This window comes from Psammomys obesus, unplaced genomic scaffold (assembly GCF_907164565.1).
Source record: "Psammomys obesus unplaced genomic scaffold, mPsaObe1.curated_primary_1811, whole genome shotgun sequence".
NCBI lineage: Eukaryota > Metazoa > Chordata > Mammalia > Rodentia > Muridae > Psammomys > Psammomys obesus.
This window is the reverse complement of record NW_026595981.1, coordinates 20,263,883-20,273,630: the sequence shown is the minus strand read 5'-3', so window position 1 is coordinate 20,273,630 and position 9,748 is coordinate 20,263,883. Positions and strand designations below refer to the sequence as shown.

General features: G+C 48.1%; 1 protein-coding gene across 4 annotated transcripts in view; it reads left to right on the top strand.

Moving 5' to 3' along the window:
- Nucleotides 1–279: 279 nt before the first annotated feature.
- The window catches only part of Calcoco2 (calcium binding and coiled-coil domain 2), a 20,763-nt gene continuing 11,294 nt past the window's right edge, over nt 280–9,748 (top strand). For 3 of the 4 annotated variants that reach the window (XM_055620451.1, XM_055620453.1, XM_055620454.1), the window contains exons 1-4: nt 739–889; nt 5,338–5,526; nt 8,588–8,690; nt 8,815–8,948. In XM_055620451.1, coding sequence (XP_055476426.1) covers nt 5,347–5,526; nt 8,588–8,690; nt 8,815–8,948 — 417 coding nt within the window. In that variant the 5' untranslated portion in view covers nt 739–889; nt 5,338–5,346. Of the gene's footprint in view, nt 343–738; nt 890–5,337; nt 5,527–8,587; nt 8,691–8,814; nt 8,949–9,748 lie in introns of those variants that run through there. The other variant, XM_055620452.1, reaches the window with a different exon arrangement.

Sequence of the window (9,748 nt, the reverse complement as noted above, 5' to 3'; positions counted from 1 at the left end):
GTGTGTGTGTGTGTGTGTGTGTGTGTGTGTGTGTGTGTGTGTGTGTGAAACAGGATGAAATGCCAGAGTCTTTATAGAGATCCAGGAGAAGCAAAACAAACGCTCAACGTCCTTTCGAAGATACGAATTTTGAGCAAATTAAAAAAAGCAAACAAATAAACACCAGCTTGCTCTAGGGCAGATAAAAAAGCGGTACTCAAAGGTGCAGGTGTCAGGGGGCGGGGCTTGTGACTGTTGTGACGCTGTGGGCGGGGCCTGGCTAGCCCTTGGGCCTTTAAAGTCCTGTCCACCGGACTTCGGGTGCCCTGTTGCTGTCGCGCCCCTGCTGGCAGGTGTTCCCCGGTGAGTGCCCTAGGTGAAGGGATGTGGCTGGTCCTCGGGATCCCCCAGGTTCAGGCTTCTGTGACTTGGACTGGGCCGCACAGGCAGACCACGGTGTTTGGGGAGATGGGGGGCTTCGGCTTCTCCGCAGTCGGTCTTGGAGGGCCGGCGTCTGCGACCGTGGCTCCCGGAGACCGGAGACCACGGGGCGCCTTCCGCGGTCCGAGAGGCCCGGGCTGCAGGATGGGGTGGTGGGGCTGGTGACTCCCGGGAGGACGGTCGCCGATGACAGAAGCCGGGTCAGAGCGCGCTGGCTCGCGGTGGTACCTATACAGCCCGGCCACCCCCTGTCACCGCTGTAGGCTTCCCGGGCGCGGGCCCGCTACGTCACTCCGACCCGAGTTACTTTCTGTTTAGGTCCTCTCGGTTCCGAGCAAGTTAGATCCCTGGAGCGTCTTTCCTTGTGCGTCCTAGAGCTACAGGCTGCTGTAGGCAGCCCCGATGACGAAAAGCGTGTCCGTGACCTGCTCTATTACAGAGTATCTCCCGTTGCGTTCTCCCCAACTCGGTACTGATGTCTCCACTCAACACCAATCGACTTTTTTTTCTAACATGACTTCCTTGTTTCTGAGGCAAATCGACAAGGGGCGGTGGATGGAGCTTAGAATAACTTGGGTTGTGGCATAACTTCCCTGATGAACGGGAAACCGAGGTGTTTTTTTGTTGCTGTCGTTTTCAAAAGCCGCCTATATCAGAGGACTTCATTCGCAGTGGTGGTGCATGCCTTTAGTCCCAGGACTTGGGGAGGCAAAGGACGTTATTTGTTAGGTCTTTGTAGGCTTACGTATCATGCGTGAGGAGGGATGCCTGGACAGCTTGTTTTTTCAGGTATTGTCAGGGGTTCTGAAGCTCCAGCTTGTATCACGCAGGACAGCTGCCAGGAAAAAGACCTTGAAAAGGACAGGGATCCCGTGTTACCCAAAACTAACAAGCTACACGCCTCCTCCCCCTGAGACAGGATTTCTCTCTGTAGCCTTGGCTATCCCGGGGCAGGCTGGCCTCGAGCTCACAGCCAACTGCCTGCCTCTGCCTCTCTGAGTGCTGGGTGCTGCACATTCTTGTACATTTGGGCTCCTTTTAAAGAGAAGGGCTGTACTGACGATTCATGGCCAGTCTGGGCTTTAGAGCAGGAGAACGGCCTAAAACCAGTAACCCAACTGACATGAAACTGGCTGTACTTAACTGTTCAGTCACGCTCACCTATTTTCTCAGAAGAAGGCATGGGACGATGAACTCTTCATATTTCACACACACAGGATCTTAAATGTAGCTGAAATGGATCTTAGAGGTTTCTCTAGCCAGATTTCATAACCTTGTTAAGAGGCCTGTTCATGTGCCACCACTATGACCTAGCACAGCGGGACCATCCCTTTCAGCTTTTCTGCTTTGGTTTTGGTTTTGATTTTTTTTTTTTTCCAGAATGGGTTTCTCTCTGCAGACCTCACTATCCCGGAACTGGCTTTGTAGACCAGGCTGGCCTCTCAAACCCCCACCCGCCTCTGCCTCACTAGTGCAGGGATCAGGGGCTTGCACCACCGAGGCCCTAGAAGCTAGCAGTTAAGAGCACTGAGGATGTGGAATCAGTTCCTACCCGGAACTTTAGTTCCAGGGGATCCATCTAGCTGCTCTGGTGGGCACTGGTGCGGTGCGCATATTTGGCACACATATACACAAATTTTGTTGTTTTTTTAAGGATTTATTATTTTTTCATATGTGTGTGTTTACATCCTGTGTGGGCAATGCGTGACGAGGCCGGAAGAGAGGGCTCTCAGTCCCCTGGAATGAACATGCTTATCAGCTGCCAGGGCAGAGCTGGGATCTGAACCTGGGTCGTCGTGCAAGAACAGATATTAGTAACCACTGAGCCCTAAAACTTCTGTTTTGTTTTTCGAGAGGTTTCTCTGTGTAACACTGGGAGCCCTGGAAATACCCCTGCCTAGGACTCAAGCCCCCTGCCTCTGCCTCCCAAGGGCGGTGATTAAAGGCCTGCGCTAACCACTGCCTGGGCCAGCCTGTTTAGCTTTGAACAGGTTCTTCACATGTAGCTCTCCTAGATTGCTCCTGCACTGTAAACCAGGCCGCCTCCTCCAGCATCTTGAATGCTGCTGGCATTTCAGGTGAGAGGCACCACGCCCAGTGTCTGTTTTTCCTGACATGCACCCGCTGGTATGAAAGGTATGAAAGGCTCATGTAGAAGTGTTTGGAACTCCTAAGATCCATCCCCGGAGTTGGCAGGTACGCCCCGATTGAGAAGTAGAATGGCTGTTGCTCCTTGCTTCGGAGTAAGAGCTGTGCTTTTTTGGAACAGTTTTGAGAGTTGTATTATTAAACTTAGAGGCTTATTTGATACTCTGTCAGGTCTCCTTAGGAGCAAAGAGCCCAGTTCCTGGGACTTTTTATGTACTCTTATCTGCATGTACACCTGCATGCCAGAAGAGGAGGGCATCAGATCACATTATAGATGGTTGTGAGCCACCATGTGGTTGCCTGGAACTGAACTCAGGACCTCTGGAAGAGCTCTTAACCACTGAGCCATCTCCCCAGTCCTTTTTTCCTGTTTGTTTGGCTTTTGGAAACAGGGTTTCTCTGTGTAGCCCTAGCTGTCTTGGAACTCACTGTGTACACCAGGCCGGCCTCTAACTCATAGGTACGCCTGCGTCTGCCTCCTGATAGTTTTTGAAACAGAGTAGTTAAGAGAGGAGACTGATGCTTAACTTACTCCAGTCTCCCCACCCCCGCACCCACTGCTGTATCCTTAGGTAATTCCTGGAGCCCATCCCCACCAGGACCTTATCACTCAGGAAGGAAGGTTTTACTTAGGTTTACATGAGTACGTGTGGGTACAAGTGAGATTGTATTCAAGTGAGGTCAGGGTATCTTACAGAAGTCAGTTATCTTCTTCCGGGAGGGCATGGATGGGTTCCAGGGATCGAACTCAGGTTTGTCAAGCGTGGTGGCAAGGACCTCTATCCATCTCGCCAGCCCCCAAAATATGAGGCTTTTAAGGGTCACTTAAAGGGTTTGGTTTGCTTCCATTAATACAGGGTCTCACTTCATCTAGGCTAGCCTCCAACTTGTCCCAATCCCCCTGCTTCAGAGCTCCTGAGTACTGGGATTATAGGTCATCCTGCTCAGTTTAGAATCATTGACCCTAAAAATTAGCAATTTCCCTTCAGGAAAAGGTGAGTGGTGGGTACTTCCTCACCAAGCCAATTAAGAGATTTATTTATGTATACAGTGTTCTGCCTGCGTGTGTGCCTGCACCCCAGGAGAGGGCAATAGATCACATTATAAATGGTTGGGAGCCACCATGTGGTTGCTGGGAATTGAACTCAGGACCTCTGGAAGAGCAGCCAGTGCTCTTAACCTCTGAGCCCTCTCTCCAGCCTCATCACTTTTGATAAGCAAGAAACCAGTTTTTTCTAGACATAATTTTTCAGATGAGGAAAGAGATACAGGACAAACCTCAGCATGGCTCTTGAATGTCATTCGTGGGTGGGCTGTCTTCTCTGTGTTCAGTTTGTGAGCAGTTTGTTTCTTTTAGTAGGAAAGAGACTGGACCAAGCCACCACTATTCTTTATAAAACAGCTTGCCACAGTTTGTGTATAAAAAGCCTGGAATGGGGTATAAATGATTTTTTTGTTTGTTTTGGTTTTTGAGACAGGATTTCTCTGGCTGTCCTGGATTCCTTTAGACTAGGGTGGCCTGGGACAGATCTGCCTCTGCTTCCCTAGTGCTGGGGTTAAAGAAAGCTCCACCACGCATGGCAGTCTGTGATGGGTGTTTTGTTTTTTGTTTTGTTTTGTTCTGTTCTGTTCTGTTTTGTTGGTTTTCTTTTTTGGTTGTTTGAGACGGTTTCTCTGTAGCCTTGGCTGTCCTGGACTTTGTAGACCAGATTCACAGCAATCTACCTGCCTCTGCTGGAATTGTGGGTGTGTGCCACCATAGCTACGGTGTGACCAGAATCCTGCAAGGAAAAAACTCTAATACTATGATAATCCTTAATGTCATCATCATCTAAAATAGTAATGTCATCATTACTATTTTTGGGGTGGTGGGGAACTAGCTCTGTAGTTTGTCATTGAGTTAAATCCCAGCTGAGTCTTCCCCGTAAAGCCCCTTCCGGCTTTTACTTTTTGACAAGTGGCATGCATATATTGTTCATTCATTTCAAAGAGCACTTAGGGCCAGTTACTCTCACTGCATTGTGTACGTGGTGAGGCCTGTGTGTCATAAGGAGGATAAAGGGCACTGAGGTGTCGACTGAGCTGCTGTTTGTCACAATCCCTAGTCAAAGGGAAAATCATTTTGTATGCTCAGATAAAGTGATCCCTTCTGAATTGGGACGGGTAGCATGATGACCTCACCATGACTGGAGACCTCCCAGCCCATCTTAGCATGGATGCCCAGCCTTCATCCTGCAGACAGCAGCTTGTTACAAGGGAAAATAATGGGCCAGAATGTGACTTCCCCCTCGGGAAAACTCTCCTGAGGCATGAGGTTCAGGATGTGGACAGACTCTGGCACAAACCAGAAAAATCAATGAGTTCTTGGCCCCGTGCCCCATAGACTGCTTGGTGTTCCAAAGTCCACTTGGCGTCTTTTTGGGGGAGTGGGGTGGGGGGCAGACAGGACTGGCTTCTGGGAAATTAGAGCCAGGCACGCCTTTAATCTGAGCACTCAGGAGGCAGAAGCAGGTGGATCTCTGACTTCAAAGCCAGCCAGGGCTACATGGTGAGACAGACCTTCCAAGCAAACCAAATAAAAAGCCCTGACTTTGGAGGAGTTTGAAGAGGCTTTAGTTGGATTCACTTCAAAGTAGAACCAAGAAATAAGCTGGCCTTGAACTCAGAGATATGCCTGCCTCTGCCTCGGGAGTGCTGGGATTGCAGGCGCATGTCACCATGCCCAGCTAAAAGGCAGGTTCTCACATATTCTTCCATATCTCCCGACAGGCCCCCACCATGGAAAACACGATGGGTGATCCCCCCATATCAGCTGTCTTGCTGGACCACTGCACTTTCTCTCAGGTCCACTTTAACAGTGTGGAGAAGTTCTATGTCCCTGGAGGAGACGTCATGTGCTATTATGTCTTTACCCCGCAGTTCACCCCTCATCGCAAGGACTGGATCGGCATCTTTAAAGTGAGTTTTAATGGAGCACTGAAGAACCAGTGGCCTTATATCACGTCTGCCCAATTAGAAATTGCAAAGTGCACTCTCTAGGGTTCCCTCATCACACACCAGTGTATACAAGCATCTTTTTTTAATTATGTCTGATGCATACCTTCAATCCCAGTACTCCGGAAGGAAGAGGCAGGAGGAGGATCTCTGAGGTTGAGGCCAGCCTGGTCTACATAGAAGGCTATCTGTCTATGACTCCAGTTTCAGGGGATCTGATGCCTTCTGTGGGCGCTGGGCATGCACAGAGTACATGTATCATGCAGGCAATCCTCCATCCAAGCAGAGCAAGTGACTTGACTGCAAAGTTTTGTTCTCTTAACCCCCTTCTAAAGCTTTCCCTCAGTGCAGCATTAACACAAGTTCAAATGCAGGAGGAAAAAGGTCTCATGTCAACCTCAAACTCACTAGCTGAGGATGGTCTTGAAATTAGCTTTGTAGGTGCATGCTGTGTACATATTCAAGTTTTAACAGTGCTACATTGCCTATTCAGAATCTTTTTTTTTTGTTTTGTTTTGTTTTTTTTTTTTTTTTTGTTTTGTTTTTTGAGACTGTCTCTGACACCAGGCTATCCTTGAAGCCTCCCGAGTGCTGGGATTACAACTGTGCGCCACCACCTGGCTGACCTGTTTTCCAAAGTTTCAGAGCAGGATTAATTAATAAGGAGACAGATGGAGAGAGTCAAGGGTAGACATTGCTGGCTGCTGGACATTGGCCTTGGTCCAAGGCAGCAGTAGTTCTGGGGGTGGGGTGGGGAGTCTTTCCAAGTTTGTTTTCCTTATTTTGTTTTGTTTTTTGGGACAGGGTTTCTCTGTACTCCTTGCTGTCCTGGAACTTGATCTGTAGGCCAAGCTGGTCTCAAACCCAGAGATCCACCTGCCTCTGCCTCTGTCTAGAGTGCTGAACGGCTGTCACCTCAGGCTGAATGACTTTTTAAAAATAATGTTTAATATTTGAGTGGTGGCGCATGCCTATAATCCCAGCACTTGGGAGGCAGAGGCAGGTGGATCTCTTGAGTTCAAGGCCAGCCTGGACCACAAAGAGAGTCTAGGACAGTCAAGGCTACACAGAGAAACCCTGTCTCAAAAAAAAGAAAAGAACTCCAGGATGTGAATGAGAGTTCCTGTCCCACCACTGGCTTCTGTGGCTGAGATGCTGCCAGCAATAAAGTGTGCGTTAATGAGGGTCTAAAAGGCCCTAGGATTTTCTGATGAGCTTGCAGTACCGCTTTTGAGCCCTGCTCTGAGTCCCTTGTACATAAAAAATGGATTTTTGTCTTTCTCCTACTGGGCTCAGACATGGTCAAAATAAATGGTAATTTGGCTTCTTGTTGGTTGAATATTCTCTTGGAGACTCAATGGTTCCCTTTCTATTCTGTCCTTTTATCCTTCAGATAAGATTTGAATTACCAAACCCTGTCTTCACATCTAGTGAGAATTTCTCAGGCATCTCAGGCTGTGTCCTGCGTCACCTGACTTACTGTGCTCAGTACCCAGAAAAGATCATTAAAGCTGCCAGACTTTATTTTCCTTTATCACCAAAAAGCGTTCATTATACACATTAAGAAAACTATGGCCTGGCGTGGTCTCACATGCCCTGTAATCTCAGCACTCATGAGGCGAGAGGATTGCAGCCTTGAGGCCAGCCTGAGCTGTGCATTGAGACCCTGTTCCGTAGTATCCCTAACACACTCCAAAAGAGAGAAAATCCACCGAAGGGTGAGGTTCATAGACGCTGCTCTTTCTTATCTGGTAACCCCCTCAGAACCTTCTGCCACTTTGGCCTCAGCACACACACAGTTTGTCCTGTGCTCCATAGCCTTGGCTGTCCTGGAGCTCATTCAGTAGACTAGTCTGGCCTCCAGCTCCTGGATCTGCTTGCCTGCTTCTGCCTCCTGAGTTCTGGGATTAATGCATGCGCCACCACTACCCGACCTCTTCATAATTTCTTATGGCCTTAAATTTGCCTGTTTTTTTCTCTAGTTCTCTCATCTTTCACTCTCATCTTTCACGCTTCTACGGCTTTGCTATGTAGGTCAGGCTGGCCTCACACTCAAAATCCTTCAGGCCCCCAGGTAGCTGATTATTTATGGGGCAGGCTCCATTATGCCCAGCTCCTCAAAACACTGCATATTTTTGGAGAGTACAATTCCATTTTGTTTGTGATTTGATTTTGTCCTGGAACTCACTGTGTAGCCCAGGCTGGCCTCAAACTCTCAGCAATCCTCTTGATTTAGCTTCTCAAGTACCAGAACTATAGTTCCACAACTGGCTGAGTTAGTTAGAGAGAAAATTTGGAATTCTCTTAATGGGCAGATTTATTTCCTTATTTGAAATTTTGAGATGTTTGTCTACCTTAGTCAATTTTTGGTTGTATTAGATCACTGGTTCTCAACCTTCCTAATGCCACAACCCTTTTATTTTTCCCAAGGCAGGGTTTCTCTGTGTAGCCTGTTCTGGACTAACTTTAGACCAGGTTGGCCTCAAACTCAGAGATCAGCCTTTCTCTGTCTCCCAGAGTGCTGGGATCACAGGCGCGTACCACCACACCCAGCTACCATGGCCCTTGTAATGTAAATATGTTTAATTCATAATGTAAAATATTTAATATTTAATTTGTAATGTAAATATTTTTTGGAGATGGAGGTTTGCCAAAGAGGTCTCAATCCACAAGTTGAGAAATACTATATTAGATATTTTTTGCCATATAATGGCCACAACTCTGGCATGCTGGTCAAATAAGGCTTTTTCCCCCCCAAGACAGGGCTTTTCTCTATACCCTTGGCAAGAACAACAGCCATCATTTCTCTAATCCCGAAAATTTTGGGTTTTTTTTGTTCCAAGACAGGGTTTCTTTGTGCCTTGGCTGTCCTGGACTTTGTAGACCAGGCTGGTCTCCAGCTCTCAGCCATCCACCTGCATCTCTGAGTGCTGGGATTGCAAGGCCTGCACCACTACACCCAGCACAATTAAAGCTTTTTCATCAGGTCCTGTAAGTGCTAAATTAGAGCCCCTCTTCCTTGCAGGTGGGATGGAAGACGACCCGGGAGTATTACACCTTTATGTGGGTTGCTGTACCCGACGACCTAAACAAGGAATCCTCCAAGCAGCAGGAGGTCAAATTTAAAGGTAGGGAAACACTAGGTCAAAGATGCTGAGAACCCTGGCCGCAGTTGAGTTGAGTTTCTGGGACAGTGTTTGTTTGAAATGGTACAGATCTTATGGTGTGTTAAAAATCACATTCCACTTTCAGCCTATTACCTGCCCAAGGATGATGAACATTACCAGTTTTGCTACGTGGATCTAAATGGCGTGGTCCGGGGAGCAAGTATCCCTTTCCAGTTCCGCGCAGAAACGGAGAACGACATAGTGGTTGTTACCACTAAGGTCAGTAGCCATCTCCCCTCGGGCCTTCCAGTAGCACAGCAAACAGGTCCCAGGTTAGGGTGGACTGAGTCAGTAGGCTGTGTGAAATTGCTATAGATAGATAGCATCACTGTTGGAAAAATCATGTGGTATCACTCTAACCTGCTCAGGAATGACTTGGGAATGCTTAAAAGAAGTCAAGACAATACATGATTTCTCCCTTCTGGAACTTCTGCAACTATTCAATTCCTTAGCTGTAACAGGGTTTTTCTGTAGCCCTGGCTGTCCTGGACCAGGCTGGCCTTTGAACTCTGAGATCCACCTGCCTCTGTCGCCCTAAGTGCTGGGATTACTGGCTTGCACAGCTAGCTACCTCACACTATGGTCCAGGTTGGCATAGAATTCAGGACAGTAGTCCTCCTGCCTCAGGCTCTATAGGAATGTGCCACTGTGCCCAGTGTTCCTCATAATTTCTTTTTTATTTTTTATTTTGTTTTTTTGAGACAGGGATTTCCCTGTGTATGTAGCCTTGGCTGTCCAGGAACTCATTCTGTAGACCAGGCTGGCCTTGAACCCACAGATAATCCGCCTGCCTCTGCCTCCCAAGCTTCTGGGATTAGAAGGGTGCAGCCACCACGGCCCAGCCTCCTCATTTCTTCTGGCCTTAAATTTGCTCATCTTTCCCTCCTGGTGAAAGCAGACACGGACACCAACATTCCTTCCTTTCCTCTACACTGCATAGGCTGGAAGTTCCTACTGGAATAAAGCTGCCTTTGTGTTCTGTTCCAGGAGAGGGTGGAAGAGATTGAGCAGCTCAATGA